Source organism: Barbatula barbatula (assembly GCF_947034865.1).
Source record: "Barbatula barbatula genome assembly, chromosome: 9".
NCBI lineage: Eukaryota > Metazoa > Chordata > Actinopteri > Cypriniformes > Nemacheilidae > Barbatula > Barbatula barbatula.
In genome coordinates, this window is record NC_136772.1 from 14,785,850 (window position 1) to 14,803,375 (window position 17,526).

A 17,526-nucleotide genomic window follows, 5' to 3' on the forward strand; every position below is an offset into this window, starting at 1 on the left:
ACTTATAAAAATTCTCCTTTTTTTAAACAACATAGAACCAAAATGCAAAAAAAGAGGAAAATCCAACCTTTCATTTAAGTACATTACTTTGGTAGTAAAAGAAAATAATACATTTGGAAAAAAAACACTTGAAATCATGTGTCCCACAATTATTGGGACTGTAATTCTACATTACATTACATACAAACCACCTGCCTGTGCAAATTGGACCACAGAATTCTGAATGCAAACATGATGAGAAATAGATTATGTTCTTTTAAGAACATGGTATTTTTATTTTCAAAGTTCTTTAACAACAGATATACCTAACTCAGCTGTACTGTGCAATGAAATGAAAGGTACAAAACATTCAGTTAAATTCAGATTCAAGTGAAAAAAAGCTTTCACTCCTTTCAATAAAGTACTTTTTATTTTTCTGCCTTGTACAACAGTAATTTGAAACATTTATGGTTAACAACAATAATTCTATAGTATTTTAGCATTAGAAATAGGCCCACTGTGACTAAAGAGAAAAGTTTAGAACCATAATTTTGACATTTGAACATTTGAACCGTAACCTCATCAGCATCCGGTGATGAGGTTGTGGGTGACATGAAAAATCTAGAAATTGCTCCTTTGGTTCTTTGCTGTCGTTCCGTGAATGGGTCTCTGTGGACACTTGTTGTTTAAAGTCCCCATGAACCGGAATCTGTGATATTTATTTCTGTATTTTGACGCATTTCCGAGTGAAATTGAATTTATAATTAAAAAAATAGTGGACGTGGCTTTTGTCTTTCTCTGCAATTTGATTGGATATATAAAAACAGCCGTTGCATTTTTAAATGGAACTAACATACGTCATTTAAAATGGATAGTTTTAAGAGGTTGGGCTTGTGATCAGAAGGTTGCCGGTTCTAATCTCAATGCCAGCAGGTCATGACTGAAGTGCCCTTGAGCAAGGCTGAAGCCAGGGCGTTAACATTAGCCGTTACCAGTGGTAACGCTTTATAGTCCCCTTTAAAACTCTTATTATGAAAACGGCGTCAGGCTGTGTTATTTAGTACTATTTACAGTGACAGCAGCACTGAGTGGAGTGAACATCATAAGCAGAGTAGGCCTACAAGGTGTGTGCATTAACATGACATCTGCATCTTTGCGATTCCTTGTTATAAATGCAGCTTAATATGATGCGGGAGCGATAAAAGATCCTTTCCCATCCATTGTAAAAACTGTCAACTAATTGTTTACGTTACCTCCAGCAAAATAAAAGCACTTCACACCAATGACGGCATACTTTAGAAAACGATCATGAAGATATTGTAGCGCACAGAAATGTGTCATTCATGTTGAAGTGTTGTTTTATTTTTCTGCACCTAGTTATAGAGAACTGACGGTAGTTTTCAGAGCCCCGAAAAGAGTAACTGTAGTTCAGACTGTGTTATCAAGTTATTCCTTCTACTAAGTAATGACTCAGCAGTTGATTGCTTTACATTTATTATATAGATTCATGGCTGTTTTTGTCACTTTGAATTATAAATGTTGCAGATTGATCGATTAATGTGATATTAATTTGAATAACAATAACTTGTCTTTATTCTGCATATTCTTTTTAATGATTTATTTTAGAAATGTATACAGTATGTGGTGCTTAGAGAGTGGCTATATATATACTGTATATATTTATATATATCCCCATTGGAGGCTGAGCCCCCAATGATTACAAAGAAATACATTTTACCGATGCATTCGACAAATGCAACCTCAGAAGGACGCAACTGGTCAGCATGTGTCCACGAAAGGTGGTACGTCATCCTAAATAACGTAGATGTCGCTATAGTCTGAGATCTCAGAATGGTCGGTGCTACAGAGCACAAGAAGTTGTACTTTTCTCAAGCCATCCACCTAATAACTCTTAAAAGTGACAACAAGCTGCATTGTATAATAAATTCACATGCAATATGTAGGCCTAATACACAATTTACCATATACTTGTAGTGATTTTATATGATCTCCGCACATATCTGTTGTTGTATATAGTGCATTAGTATTTGTGCTGTATATACATTGCATTATATATACATTTCAGTATACCTAGTTTTGCACACCGTTGTTGTCTATAGCACACTTGTTTCTGTGCTCTTATAAACACATACCATATATCTAAATTGTTTAATTGTCATTTGATTATTTTTATATACGTACAGTAGACCTATTTTATATCTACTTCTCTTTATTTTATTCTTTGTTGCCTCTTTTATTGTGTCTTTCCTCTCTACTGTGAAACCTCTATAACAAAAACAAATACCTTGTGGCAAACTTGCCAATAAAATCATTAATTCTTTCAATTTACCCACATTCAAAAATATAAATCTTTAAATATTTGTAATAGTCATTTGGGTACCTGATTAGAGAATATTGAATTTTAAATTGTTCTATATTAAGTGAGCTGTTCTTGAAACGTATGTATTTGTGATGATAATTTGATTATACTGTAAATGAAACCTGTTACGCTGATATAATCTCTGATTCAAATCCTGACAGCATCTTTTCTTTTACAGATTTTTTTATTGAAAAAATGTGGCCATGTCTGGCACAAACCTGGGCTAGTGCAGAAAAGTTAAGGCGTTTAAATACTCATGGACTGCAGTTTAATAAGTTTCAATAAAAGAGTCAATAAAAGTTAAAGAGTTATAAAATAACTGACATAATCAATACACAATCAACCCCAAGAATACTTCACGATCACATCATTTATCTACTCCTTCTTCTTTTTCTGAGTCTTCCTGAAGCACTTCCTGAAACAGAATATGCAACTTTTGACAGTCACAAAAATAACAGTCATAAGGATGAGAAGTAGAAAGCCAATAACGTCCAGACTGTGGTACTGTATCCAGTTGAGCTCATGGGCTGCGGGTCTGAGGTGCTCTGCTCCTTTGTGCCTCATAACAAACTCCGTCCAGAACACAGCCAGGTCCAGGGGTTCAATTGGACGGTCTCTATGGACAGCTGAAAGCTTTGTCATCTTCTCCTTGTAACTATTGAATAAGAGATGAAAAAACGATAGTGTTGATATGCCTTAAATAAAATAAAAATGTATAATATTTATACAGTCTTGGTTAGTGCTAGTCTAGTTGGTTCATCAGTTAACTTAGACCAGCATGATCTTTCTTGTGAGGTGGGTATAGGCAGTTATGAATCATTCTATACTGATGGACCAGCATCCAAATCCTAATATAAGCTATATTAGTGATATTTCAGTAGAACTGATATTTACAAAAGATTACACACTTGATTCTTGTTGCAAAAATAAAAACATGTACATTTCATCACTGTATAAACTGTAACTTGTGGAATTCAGATATTCACCTTTTGTCATTGATGACTTTTTTCAATGCTATCAGCAGTTTTTCCGTGCTCAAATCAAAAATACTCAGAGATTCTGCTACCCCTCTGGATACTAAGCGTTTGACATTATCTCCCTGATCTCCAAACAGCGGAAGCATCACCATTGGCACGGCGTTACAGATTCCTTCATAGATTCCATGTGATCCGCCGTGTGTAATAAAAGCTTTCACCTTAGGATGGCCTAAAAGACATGATTTGTGCATTAGCATTGCATAATTAGTTGATTTTGTATGAATTACAACTTGCATGATAATTAAAGCACTTTTATTGATACAATTAAATGCCAAAATGCTCACATCAACCAGGGCTGGAATAAAAGAAATCTAAATGTACCTAGAAGATCGTTTTGGGGTAGCCACTTCATTAGTTTGACATTCTTTGGGGCATCTTCAGGCACTGGTCCCGTGTACCTCCACAGCACCTACAAATGCAAGTAGCACTTTATTTTACATTTTTCCTGATTCCCATGCACTGTGTACTTGTATAACTGCGAAATAACTATGTACTAAACCTGAACCTAAACCTTAGATTACATCCCATGTATTTACTTCAAATTGCCCTGTACTTTCTTAGGTAAGTACACTATAGGTGACATTTTCTTAAAAGTCTGGATACTGGATCAGTTACTTTCCATGGAATCAACATAAAAATAAAACCTTTAAATTACATGTAAAACTGAATATCAAAATGGCTGAATTATAATAAATTAATTATAGCTAATAATTTGCATTCATGTAGATATAATGTGTATTACATTCACAGCAAGCTTATCAGTGGGATTTCTGGATTTACACTAACATCTTATTTTATAGTTTAGCTTACCCGCTGAGGTATCTGTTTAAATGCCTCGAAGAACACTCTGGCTTTGGCTTCGGGTAACTGTGACACCATGGAGCCCAGAGTAAAAACCACAAAGCCATGCTCTCCAGAACCATTGACAAACTCCTCCAGCTCCTGCACACAGACAGAAATTGGGCTCGAAGTACAATAACACAATTTCCACTGTTAAGTTAACCACATTTTAATGCAAGCAGTTCTTTCCTGCTGACTTGCTTTTGTCTTTGTCAAGCACCCACAAACAAATGTACACAGGCTGTAACCTTATGCGGCATAAATGATCAGATCTGTCTGTTCTCTGTTCGTAATGACTGGTTCCCCTCACTAGGTAAAAGAATAATCTATCGCTTTATTTAATCGCATAAACATGTCTTAACGACAGGAAATGTATCTTTCCTCCGGTGGTCTATACTGTAAGCACAAAGGGGCTCCCGATATCCTGGCCTGTGGCTCAGGCATGAATAATGTTATAAAATTGTGCACTGCAGCCCCCAAAACGACTGTTAGATCTTGGACATTATGTATACAACATTGCATCTTCATAACACCCATTAGAATATTGACTTTGACATATAGTCTGTATACTCCATATGTCATTTAAACATTGTTAATGGTTACTAAAGTTCATATAGTTTGTTTGTCTGGTCATTGTTTAAATTCATTATCTTGGTATTAGTGTTGCTGATTTAGATGTCAATCAATAAAGTTTAAAGGGTTTACTTAACAAAGAGGTTCTTACCACCCATATTAATATCGCTACTATTAATAGACAATGCTATTATATACATTTTGGCCAAATTTGGCAATGTCTCCGCTCATTTTCTTCAAGATTAACAGCTTACCTTTGACAAGGCATCCCTCTTAGCACAGTTAATGCCCCCTATTTGGACCATGTTAGGCATTATGGGTTTGGGGTACTCGAAGGTAAAGTCATACCTCAGAAGCCAGATCGCGCCATGACTTAAAAGCTCTTTGTAAGTACTGTCTTTCTTTAGATACCTACTACCCAGTTCATCAAAGCTGGCAAACATTGTTTGACAGAGGAATGGTTCCACTGTTGTCATAATCATGTTGTTAATTCTCTGGACAAAACTCATCTTATCCGAGTAACCAGTGAAGAAACGTGGGACAAAAGATGGAGGTGAGGGGCATTTGGCCGCCGCCTGATCCAGCCGACAGGGCATCCCGCGCAAGAAGTATACGGTGGGAAGTGAAAACTTCTGAGCAATAATGGTACCACAAGGCAGGAAAGGATCTGTGAGCAAGGCATCAAAACCCATCTCTCCGAGACTCCTCATTAGGGTTTCGTTGTACAGCAGCATTTCACAACCTTTCACCTGCATGTTTGTGAATTGAACCAGGTTCCGGAGATTTGTAAACAGAGATGAAATATCCGGGGGCTTCTCCAATGCCTGCATCTTAATGGTGTTCAAGTTCAAGTTCAATTCAGCACTGGTGTAGGGCACAGGATAGTTCTTAGTGATATAATTACCGGAACTCCCAATCAGAATGCTGGTCTCAGGTACGAGGACCACCACCTCATGGCCTCGTTGAGACAGCTCCTCCACCAGGATCTTCATGCTAAGCCAATGGCTGCCATCCATCGGTGTGACCAGTACTTTTCCAGCTTGCACGGGCTCACAGGAGAACCAGCATAGCAAGACTAAAAGCCCCAGAGCAGAAACACTCAGTGCTCTAACCATGGCTCCAATATCAATACAATAGGCAGAAAATACAGAGTGTTTTAAAGAGGAGGACTGCCAATGACTTTTGACAAAGGTGGGGCTTCAAATCTAGACAAGGGGCAGTTGATTGTGGACAGACAGATTGCGCTGCCTTCAGTGTCAGCTAATGAGCACCAAACTGTTATGCGTTCTGTCATTGCACTGTGGTTTAAAGTCCAAGAAGTGGGTTAGACGTTAGTCTGGGTTAATTATTTCAAACAAACTGAACGTTCTGTGTTAAAGGAGTTTTCTACAGATAACTCCCCTGCCACAAAAGTAAAGAGGATCAAGTGCCTGCTTCGGGTTAATACTTTTGGAGACTTATTTTAAAACCAGAACTAAACTTGCAATTTTTCCAAAAGGCGTAAATCACATTAGCGGGTGGTTTCAAAACATGCACATATTTGGAAGTGATTCAAGCATTCCGCTTTCACATGAATACTGGCTTTCAAAACAATTCTGCAAGTCACTATGGGTTTACAGTAGCATACCTCAAAGGGATTATTATCAGCTCCTCCCTGTTTTCATGTAAACACAAAGCTGTCACGCAATACACGAACTCACGAAGAAAGAGGGATTAAAGCTCAAACACACAGCAGTCACGCAAACTTGGAGTGAATGAAGTGCTGAAATGAAGATTAACAAGCACATGTTTTACACATGACCCCATGTTTGCTTCCTGAATACATTTTGCGGTTGCTTTGATTCCTTTGCAAGATAAGCTTAAAGGTAAGGTTGCATTGTAATAAAAAAAGAAGTGGACAATCAAATGAATGCAGATACATTTTAAATGCCATTTACCGTCTGCATAAAATATACATTTTTGGTAACACTTTACAATAAGGTTGTATTTGTTAACATTATTAAATGCATTAGTAAACATGAATTAACATTATTAATACTTACATAGTATTTAAAAATCTTACTTCATATTATTTTCTTTATTTGCTAATAAAGCCTCGTCTTCCAACAGCCCAAAAGGGTTCATGTGACCCTTTTCATCTCTCTCCACTGGCTACTGGTTGAAGTCTGTATCAGATTCAAGTCACTGATGTTTGCATACAGGACTATCACTGGATCTGCGCCGGCATACTTTCACACCCTCCAACATTCCTACACCCCATCAAGAACCCTGCATTCAGCCAACCAGCGGTGCCTTGTAATGCCTTCTCATAAGGGCAGTAAATCACTTTCCTGCTCATTCTCTTTCACAACTCCTTCCTGGTGGAACATTCTTCCTAACTCGTTCCGGTCAACCACATCTCTCACAACCTTCAAAAAACTACTTAAAACCCATGTTTGTACTTACTATGTTTACATTTATGTGCGCATGCCCAGTGTGTCTGAATGGTCATGTGACATGTGTTTGGTAAGTGTAAATGCTGATATTTTTCTAAAACGCACATGGAAACGACATTTAAAACGTTTTAGTTTTAAAACGCCCTTATTTACAACAATGGCTAATGTAAACAACACCTAACACTAGCAGTTGTTAAATGATTAAATGTAAATTTAACTCTACTGTGTCTTGCACTCTTATGAGTTATTTGCATTCAACAACGACAACACCGAGAGATTAAGAAAGAAGGGTGCATCAAAATCACACCCTACAACACTTTAATTATGTAATCGTGTCTGAAGAATTTAAATAGGAAGACTAACTTGTGAAAATGGTTTTGGTTTCTGGCTAATAGTGGCTCCAATCAGGACCATGTTGGGCATCACTGGACGTGGGAATTCTGAGGCAAAGTCGAAGCGCATGATCCAAATAGCACCACGACTCATAATGTCCACCACAGATGTTTTTCTCTGAAGTAAACGTGAGGCAATCTCATCTGCACGTGTAAATAAATATCCACAAGCCATAGGTTGCAGCACAGACCTTACAGCGTTCACACTTCTTTGCCAAAAACTCATGCGGTCACTAAACTGAGTAAACATTTGAGGAACATAAGAGGCTGGAGTCGGGCATTGAGTGGCGAGAGTGTCCACAACACAAGGGTGGTTATTTTGATTATAAATTGCTGGAATCGAAAGATATTCACCAACAATAACACCGACAGGCTCAAACGGATCTGTGAGGATAGCATCAAAGTTGTAGTCTTTTAGATTCTTCATCAGGTCCTCGTTGAAAAGCAGACTTTCAGCGCTCCTCACGGTTAACGTCTGTAGAATATTCAGTGAAAAGAGGAATCCCTGGAACTTGGTCAGGTCTGAAGACAGATCAATGCTCAGAATTGTGTCCAATTCTTCTCCTATGTTCCCTTCTAGGTCAGCTTTAGTGTAGGGCACTGGGTAAGTAAGAGTGGTGGTATGTTCTGATGGACCCATAGTCAGACTTGCCTCTGGGATGACGACCACAACCTGGTTCCCTCTCCTCCCCAACTCCTCCACAATAGGCTTCATCCCAAGCCAGCGACTGCCATCTGATGGAATAACCAACAGCTTTCCAGCTTCAGCTGAACCAAAGAGGAACAGAAGCAAGCGTACGAGATTCATTCTATTAGTGGTGTGAGAAAAAATGAACAGCTGAATGAGATTAAGAAGGGGTGACACCCACACAATGTCACCATACAGGTTAAGGGACATTTCTGACAGGTCTGGGCTGTGCTTAAAAGTTTACTCCAAATATGTTGACACTACAAACTACTTTATTATTACACTTAAGTCACCAAAATGGCAGTGTTTCCTCTTGCCTTTATAAAATAGAAAAAAAGAGAAAAAATATCTACTGCTCCTATTCAACATTGGAAATGTTTACTTTCTGTAAATAAATAACAGAGCATGTCCACTTAAAAAATGATCAGATGCTACATTTTTAAAGCTATTTATAGAAATATTTGCTGGTACAACTTTAGAGACATATTCTACCAAATAAACTCTTGAAAAAAGATTGAATGTCTATGCAAAACAAAAACAAATTATAAATTTTTGAAGTGTCTGATTAAAATGCCCTATTGTCCCAGGGTTGCCATCTCTGTGGTATTGCTGCGGAATTGGGGTACTTTTTAACTGATTCCCTGGTGTTTTATTCGACTGGTAGAAATGTGCCATATTCATAAATTGTACTTGACCTAAATGCATGTATTGATCTAATTTACTCTACCAAATATATATTCTAACATTAATAAGACTGAATAGGACAATAAATCTGTGAATAGCTAGTTCAATCAAATTGTTCTAAAAAACATTAATCACAATTTTACATTTTAGGCATTTGGAAGACGCTTTTATCCAAAGCGACTTGCATTGCATTATCCTATACATTACGTAGGTATCTGCAATCCCCTGGGATCGAACCCACAACCTCGCATTGTTAATGCAATGCTCTTACCACTGAGCTACAGGAAAGGATTTATCTAAATGATTACTACTATAAATATTTTCATTGATTGAAGTGTCTAGTGCATTACGGTTTTTATATCAAAATGTACTTGAAGTATGGGAGTGGCATATTTTGAGTTGTGGTGTTTGTGCTATTCTGGGCTATTTTGATTGATCATTGGGCAGTTTTTTTTACAAAAACTTGGCAACCCTGTACTGTTCTCAAAATCTTCAAAAATACTTTCTGTTGAGCCTAAAGTATGCCTAAATTTTATGCGTTCATAAGGGTCAGAACAGTGCGTGTGATGAATATTCAATCATCATAATAGTCTGAGCATACTGTACAATACCCAGCGGGTCTTTGACCGCTTATATGTTATTTGCAGAAATTAGTTTATCTACAACGTCAAAACCTGTTTGTGTCTTAAGTGTTTTGACCTGCCTTACGGACTCCTGTAGGCCAGGAAAGGTATTGCAATCTGTCACAAAGTGCATGTTTTGAATACCTGTACACGTACGAGTAAAATGAGGTATACTTTGCAAGGTTGTGTGTTCGACTGCGTATAAAAAACCTATCATGAAGCCGTTAGGCTGTGGCCTATTTGCAATTTTTCATTAATACGCTTCATTAAGCTTGTTTCTCTAGAATTAGAGGATGCACAGTTGCATTTATTGGTGGATGTTGAAAGCTCAAGTGAATCAATGCCATGGTGATCGGTGTTTTCACTCAGTTGGATTGCCAGGCAGTGATCAAGGAATATAAAGTTGTGTTTTAGTGAGACACCACCTTTGACATTTATAGTTAATCATTAACAATTATGATCTAAAAAAAAAAGAGTATAATGTAGTGACTCTCTTCTAGAATGACTGCTGTAACTGGATGGACTTCTATCAAGAAGAATCAGATGTACACAGCACTAATTATGTTGCAGATTTCATTATGAAGGCTTACTTGCGACAAAGGTTTTGTTTTTTTGGTCGCCATCCCTCCAATCATGACCATGTTGGGCATCACCGGCCGTGGAAACTCAAAGGCAAAGTCAAAACGCATGAACCAAAGAGCAGCACGGTTCATGATCGCCACCACAGATGTTTTTCTCTGAAGTAAGCGTGAAGCAATCTCATCTGCATGTGTAAACAAATGTCTACATGCCATGGGTTGCAGCAGAGTCCTTACCATGTTTACGCTTCTTTGCCAAAAACTCATGCGGTCACTAAACTGAGTAAACATTTGAGGAACATAAGAGGCTGGAGTCGGGCATTGAGTGGCGAGAGTGTCCACAACACAAGGGTGGTTATTTTGATTATAAATTGCTGGAATCGAAAGATATTCACCAACAATAACACCGACAGGCTCAAACGGATCTGTGAGGATAGCATCAAAGTTGTAGTCTTTTAGATTCTTCATCAGGTCCTCGTTGAAAAGCAGACTTTCAGCGCTCCTCACGGTTAACGTCTGTAGAATATTCAGTGAAAAGAGGAATCCCTGGAACTTGGTCAGGTCTGAAGACAGATCAATGCTCAGAATTGTGTCCAATTCTTCTCCTATGTTCCCTTCTAGGTCAGCTTTAGTGTAGGGCACTGGGTAAGTAAGAGTGGTGGTATGTTCTGATGGACCCATAGTCAGACTTGCCTCTGGGATGACGACCACAACCTGGTTCCCTCTCCTCCCCAACTCCTCCACAATAGGCTTCATCCCAAGCCAGCGACTGCCATCTGATGGAATAACCAACAGCTTTCCAGCTTCAGCTGAACCAAAGAGGAACAGAAGCAAGCGTACGAGATTCATTCTATTAGTGGTGTGAGAAAAAATGAACAGCTGAATGAGATTAAGAAGGGGTGACACCCACACAATGTCACCATACAGGTTAAGGGACATTTCTGACAGGTCTGGGCTGTGCTTAAAAGTTTACTCCAAATATGTTGACACTACAAACTACTTTATTATTACACTTAAGTCACCAAAATGGCAGTGTTTCCTCTTGCCTTTATAAAATAGAAAAAAAGAGAAAAAATATCTACTGCTCCTATTCAACATTGGAAATGTTTACTTTCTGTAAATAAATAACAGAGCATGTCCACTTAAAAAATGATCAGATGCTCCATTTTTAAAGCTATTTATAGAAATATTTGCTGGTACAACTTTAGAGACATATTCTACCAAATAAACTCTTGAAAAAAAGATTGAATGTCTATGCAAAACAAAAACAAATTATACATTTTTGAAGTGTCTGATTAAAATGCCCTATTGTCCCAGGGTTGCCATCTCTGTGGTATTGCTGCGGAATTGGGGTACTTTTTAACTGATTCCCTGGTGTTTTATTCGACTGGTAGAAATGTGCCATATTCATAAATTGTACTTGACCTAAATGCATGTATTGATCTAATTTACTCTACCAAATATATATTCTAACATTAATAAGACTGAATAGGACAATAAATCTGTGAATAGCTAGTTCAATCAAATTGTTCTAAAAAACATTAATCACAATTTTACATTTTAGGCATTTGGAAGACGCTTTTTTTCCAAAGCGACTTACATTGCATTATCCTGTACATTACATAGGTGTGTGCAATCCCCTGGGATCGAACCCACAACCTCGCATTGTTAATGCAATGCTCTTACCACTGAGCTACAGGAAAGGATTTATCTAAATTATTACTACTATAAATATTTTCATTGATTGAAGTGTCTAGTGCATTACGGTGGCATATTTTTATATCAAAATGTACTTGAAGTATGAGAGTGGCATATTTTGAGTTGTGGTGTTTGTGCTATTCTGGGCTATTTTGATTGATCATTGGGCAGTTTTTTTTACAAAAACTTGGCAACCCTGTACTGTTCTCAAAATCTTCAAAAATACTTTCTGTTGAGCCTAAAGTATGCCTAAATTTTATGCGTTCATAAGGGTCAGAACAGTGCGTGTGATGAATATTCAATCATCATAATAGTCTGAGCATACTGTACAATACCCAGCGGGTCTTTGACCGCTTATATGTTATTTGCAGAAATTAGTTTATCTACAACGTCAAAACCTGTTTGTGTCTTAAGTGTTTTGACCTGCCTTACGGACTCCTGTAGGCCAGGAAAGGTATTGCAATCTGTCACAAAGTGCATGTTTTGAATACCTGTACACGTACGAGTAAAATGAGGTATACTTTGCAAGGTTGTGTGTTCGACTGCGTATAAAAAACCTATCATGAAGCCGTTAGGCTGTGGCCTATTTGCAATTTTTCATTAATACGCTTCATTAAGCTTGTTTCTCTAGAATTAGAGGATGCACAGTTGCATTTATTGGTGGATGTTGAAAGCTCAAGTGAATCAATGCCATGGTGATCGGTGTTTTCACTCAGTTGGATTGCCAGGCAGTGATCAAGGAATATAAAGTTGTGTTTTAGTGAGACACCACCTTTGACATTTATAGTTAATCATTAACAATTATGATCTAAAAAAAAAAGAGTATAATGTAGTGACTCTCTTCTAGAATGACTGCTGTAACTGGATGGACTTCTATCAAGAAGAATCAGATGTACACAGCACTAATTATGTTGCAGATTTCATTATGAAGGCTTACTTGCGACAAAGGTTTTGTTTTTTTGGTCGCCATCCCTCCAATCATGACCATGTTGGGCATCACCGGCCGTGGAAACTCAAAGGCAAAGTCAAAACGCATGAACCAAAGAGCAGCACGGTTCATGATCGCCACCACAGATGTTTTTCTCTGAAGTAAGCGTGAAGCAATCTCATCTGCATGTGTAAACAAATGTCTACATGCCATGGGTTGCAGCAGAGTCCTTACCATGTTTACGCTTCTTTGCCAAAAACTCATTTGGTTAGTAAAATGAGTTAAAGGTTGTGGAACATAAGAGGATGGACTTGGGCATTTACTGGCAAGACTGTCAACTCCACATGGAAGGTTTATTTGCATATAAATAGCTGGAATGGAGAGATATTCACCCACAATAACTCCAACAGGCTCAAATGGATCTGTGAGAATAGCGTCAAAGTTGTAGTCTTTCAGTTTCTTCATCAGGTGCTTGTTAAAGAGAAGACTCTCTGCGCTCCTCACAATAAACATTTGTAGTAAATCCAGAGAGATGAAGAATGTCTGGAACCTGGCCAGGTCTGAAGACATATCAATACTCAAAATATTGTTCAGCTGATTTGCTAAGTCCTCTTCCACCTCAGCTTTGGTGTAAGGCACTGGGTAAGTAAGAGTGGTGGTATGTTCTGATGGACCCATGCTCATACTCGCTTCTGGGATGACGACCACCACCTGGTTTCCTCTCCTCCCTAGCTCCTCCACAATAGGCTTCATGCCAATCCAGTGGCTTCCATCTGATGGAATTACCAACAGCTTTCCAGCTTCAGACGAACCAAAGAGGAACAGAATCAAGAGCAACTGTACGGTAATCATTCTAACAGTGGTGTGAAAAAAGTCAACAGCTGAATGAGATTAAGGAACTATGACGCCCACACACTGTTTCAGTCCAGGTTAAAGTACTGCATTTTAAAATGAGTCTGGACTGCATTCAAATGAGTGTTAGTGTTTGCAGCTGAAGGGACATGCTCAGACCAGTATCAACTATCAATATTTGATCAAATATTTTATTAAATCTTATTAAATACTTAATAAAACAACAAATGTTTCCCCGGTGCCATTATATTGTATGGAAGCATGGTTTAGAAAAAAGTTAAACAATATACACTGCTCATAAAGTATACCTTTCATCATTCTGTAAATGTGTGAACAAACGCTCAATTATCAATGCTATTTTCAAAAACTTGCAAAATCTCCCATATATTGCAAAAACCTTTTTAAACTCACAAGTGGTGTATTTGATGTGTATCAAATGTTAATATTTATCAAAAATAAGTTTAAAAAATGTTGATCCGTAAACACAAAAAAGCAATCACCATTGATCTAACGTTTGGCCAACATATGTATACATTAAATCCGTAATCATGTGAATGTGCAGTCAGGGTAGGAAATGGTTAACAGCTCATTTTCTCACAATGAGATATGTCAACCTTTTACAAAGGTGAGGCTGTACTTTGCCTTACTGCCCAGAGATAGATAAGCTAAAGTCAGCATTGCCTGTCAAACTGTAAGTGCATAACATTAATGGCTGTAGTACATGAATTAAGGGTACCCAGAATCCACATTGTGAATAATTAGAAGGAGTGTGTAGACTTGCCTATCAGCGGGTTAGTGTTAACAGCTCAATCAAATGAACACCCTGCTAACTACCCAACAATTTCTGTTATGTTTCATATTACCACTTAGGGTGGGTCTGGCAGTGACTAATAAGCACTAATTTGCTTCGAATGTGACATCGGAACAATACACATTTGGATGTCAGCTGTAACTAGACTTATTGGAAAATGTGTGACCAAGAAAAATCTAATTTCAGGACAAGCAGAAAGATATAGATCTGACAATTGTAATAATGCTAATGTTTTTATGGAGGCTTACTTGAGACAAAGGCTTTGGTTTCTTGGTTGCCATCCCTCCAATCATGACCATGTTGGGCATCACTGGCCGTGGAAATTCAAACGCAAAGTCGAAGCGCATAAACCAGAGAGCAGCACGGCTCATGATCTCCACTATGGTTGCTTTTCTTTGAAGTACACGTGTGGCAATCTCATCTGCATGAGCATGTAATACTTTACAAGCTGTGGGTTGCAGCAGGGTTCTTATTAGGTTTATACACCTCTGCAAAAAATTCATCTGGTCTGTAAAGTGGGTATTACGTTGAGGAACATAAGAGGCGGGAGTTGGGCATTGGCTGGCAAGAGTGTCGACAGCACAAGGAAGGTTAATCTGCATGTAAATAGCTGGAATGGAGAGATATTCAGCAGCAATAACTCCCACAGGCTCAAACGGGTCTGTGAGAATAGCGTCAAAGTTGTAGTCTTGTAGTTTCTTCATCAAGTCTTTGTTAAAGAGCAGACCTTCTGCGTTCCTCACTATGAAGCTTTGAAGAAGTCCCATGTGATAAAAGAAAAAGAAAAACTTGGTCGAGTCAGAGTCCCACGAAATATTGCTACTCAGAAATGAGGTTATATTGCCTTCTAAGTTATCTTGTAATTCAGCTTTGGTGTAGGGTACTGGAAAAGTAAGAGTGGTGGTCTGTTTTGAAGGACCCATGGACATACTTGACTCTGGGATGACGACCACCACCTGGTTCCCTCTTCTCCCTAGCTCCTCCACAATAGGCTTCATCCCAAGCCAGTGACTGCCATCTGATGGAATAACCAACAGCTTTCCAGCTTCAGATGAACCAAAGACGAAAAGACTCAAAAGCAACAGTACGGTAAACATCCTATTAGTGGTGTGACAAAATATCTCACAGGGCTTTTGCTGGCTGGAGAAGATAAAGGTAAATGAAGAACAACTAGTTCAAGTATGCGTGCAGCGTAAAGCTCACCATATCTCTGAATGACTGACCGGTTTATATTCAGATGAGGTGGAGACACAGCTGGGTGGGACTATATCTGTAATCCACCAATGAGGTAGAATGTTTTAAAATACGAAAAGACACGCTGCAAAAATGCTGTATATGAAAAACAGTTGATATACATATAGCTGAGTGATATGTACAAGCGGCCTTGAACTTTAACCTCTAAAAGCAGCTTTGACATTTGCACAGCTAAAGTTATTTTCTATAAATGCTTCTGAAAAAATGCAAATCATACTGAAAATAGGAAATATTGCTGGTAAATGGCTGGAATTGAGAGATATTCACTTAAAATAACACCAGTGGGGACAAATAGATCTGTGAGAATCGTATTAAAGATTTAGTCTTTTCTGTGTTTTCATCAAATCCTTATTAAAGAGCACACTCTTGAGGTTCTGTGGAAGTTAAGCATATCGATAGTGTTGATAACCCTTCTAAACCACCCCAGATCTGTAGATACATCTGCATTAAAAAGCTAAGAAACGCCTGGCCATGAGATTGCGGGTTCGCACACATTTCACAATTAAATAATATCCATGGTTGGATTTAGTTTGCCATTTGGTTTATTTTTGTCCTATGAGTCCTAATAAATGCAACGTCAACTATTTCTAAAGTGACTATTTTAGAATGAACGGGGCTACCTCACATAACGCAATGAAACAGTCCCTGTAAAGAGTGAATAATTGTTTAAACTATCCATATCCATAATTCAGCACCCTGTCATGGTAAACAACTGGTAACGTGAAACGTAAGAAAGTAACCTCCTAAGGTAGGCTATAGTTCAGGAAACACACCAGAAAAGGTATATCTGTAGTTAAGGTTTACCTTTAGAATCTTCGTAGCACGCTAAGAGACAATGTTATCGGGAAACGCAGCCATGTAGGGATAATGCGATAATTTATTTTGTGCTGGTTCTTTAGTTCTGACCCCCCCCCACACGCATTCAGAAGATAGCCTGTTTTCTGAAATAATTGTACAGCTCTATCTGTCTGTTATAAATAAAGACTCTTCGAAGATACCAAGTGTGCAATACTACTGCATAGGTACTCAAGATTAATATGAGATTGGCAGAAACTGCATGTTACATCTGCTTTAAAGACTTCTGGTAACCAAACAACGGCAGAACCCATTCACTTTTATTGTATAGATACAAAACCAATGAAAGTCAATGGTTACCTTTGTTGTACAGTTACCAACATTCTTCAAAATATCTTCTTTTGTGTTTTGCAGAAGTCATACATGTGTCAACAAGAAATGCCTGATATCGAGATACATAAAATCAATTTGCTTGTTTCCTTCATATCTGTGGATGATGAATCATCAGAAATACCCAAATTACAACTGTTAGGAACACTTACCTGTGGCAGAGGTTTTGTTTTTTTGCTATCTAGTCCTCCAACAAGGACCATGTTGGGCATCATCGGCCGTGGAAGTTCAAAGGCAAAGTCAAACCGCATGAGCCAGAGAGAAGCACGACTCATGATCTCCACCATGGATGTTTTTTTCTGTAGAACACGTGAGGCAATCTCATCCGCATTAATAAACATATGTGCACAACCCATGGGCTGCACCAAAGTCCTTAGCAGGTTCACATTTCTTTGCCAAAAACTCATGTGGTCAGAAAAATGAGTAAGAGGTTGAGGAACATAAGAGGGCGGAAGTGGGCATTTACTGGCAAGATTGTCTGCACCACAAGGATGACTTATTTGCGAGTAAATGGCTGGAATTGAGAGATATTCGCTAAGAATAACTCCAATCGGCTCAAATGGATCTGTGAGAATCGCATCAAAATTGT

General features: G+C 38.2%; 2 protein-coding genes across 4 annotated transcripts; both read right to left on the bottom strand.

The window, feature by feature from the left end:
* Positions 1–1,572: 1,572 nt before the first annotated feature.
* On the bottom strand, positions 1,573–15,714 carry LOC306898438 (UDP-glucuronosyltransferase-like). 3 transcript variants are annotated; one of them, XM_079463919.1, is made up of 5 exons: positions 5,064–7,588; positions 4,207–4,338; positions 3,718–3,805; positions 3,346–3,565; positions 1,573–3,014 (listed from the first exon to the last, which is right to left on the bottom strand). In XM_079463919.1, exons 1-5 carry the CDS (start codon positions 5,922–5,924, stop codon positions 2,735–2,737), a joined length of 1,581 nt encoding a protein of 526 aa, XP_079320045.1. In that variant the 5' UTR covers positions 5,925–7,588; the 3' UTR covers positions 1,573–2,734. The 3 variants fall into 3 exon arrangements, with proteins under 3 accessions (XP_079320045.1, XP_079320046.1, XP_079320044.1); XM_079463920.1 differs by lacking the exon at positions 5,064–7,588 and adding an exon at positions 14,747–15,714 and having other exon boundaries at positions 1,576–3,014; XM_079463918.1 differs by lacking the exon at positions 5,064–7,588 and adding an exon at positions 7,608–8,699 and having other exon boundaries at positions 1,576–3,014.
* On the bottom strand, positions 10,316–13,726 carry LOC306898440 (UDP-glucuronosyltransferase 1A5-like). Its single transcript, XM_079463923.1, has 2 exons — positions 12,845–13,726; positions 10,316–11,018 (listed from the first exon to the last, which is right to left on the bottom strand). The coding sequence occupies exons 1-2, from the start codon at positions 13,685–13,687 to the stop codon at positions 10,962–10,964; spliced, it is 900 nt and encodes a 299-aa protein (XP_079320049.1). The 5' UTR covers positions 13,688–13,726; the 3' UTR covers positions 10,316–10,961.
* Positions 15,715–17,526: the final 1,812 nt, after the last annotated feature.

Bases quoted from the DNA above. Each gene is read 5' to 3' on its own strand.
- LOC306898438 (XM_079463918.1), bottom strand. From the start codon at position 8,534: ATGTCCCTTAACCTGTATGGTGACATTGTGTGGGTGTCACCCCTTCTT. The intron at 4,339-7,607 runs GTTAGTCTTCCT...GTCTGTGTGCAG, and splicing joins AACCAAAACCATTTTCACAA to GAGCTGGAGGAGTTTGTCAA. The intron at 3,806-4,206 runs GTAAGCTAAACT...TTGCATTTGTAG, and splicing joins TTAAACAGATACCTCAGCGG to GTGCTGTGGAGGTACACGGG.
- LOC306898440 (XM_079463923.1), bottom strand. From the start codon at position 13,687: ATGATTACCGTACAGTTGCTCTTGATTCTGTTCCTCTTTGGTTCGTCT. The intron at 11,019-12,844 runs GTAAGCCTTCAT...TCTTTGGTTCAG, and splicing joins AAACAAAACCTTTGTCGCAA to CTGAAGCTGGAAAGCTGTTG.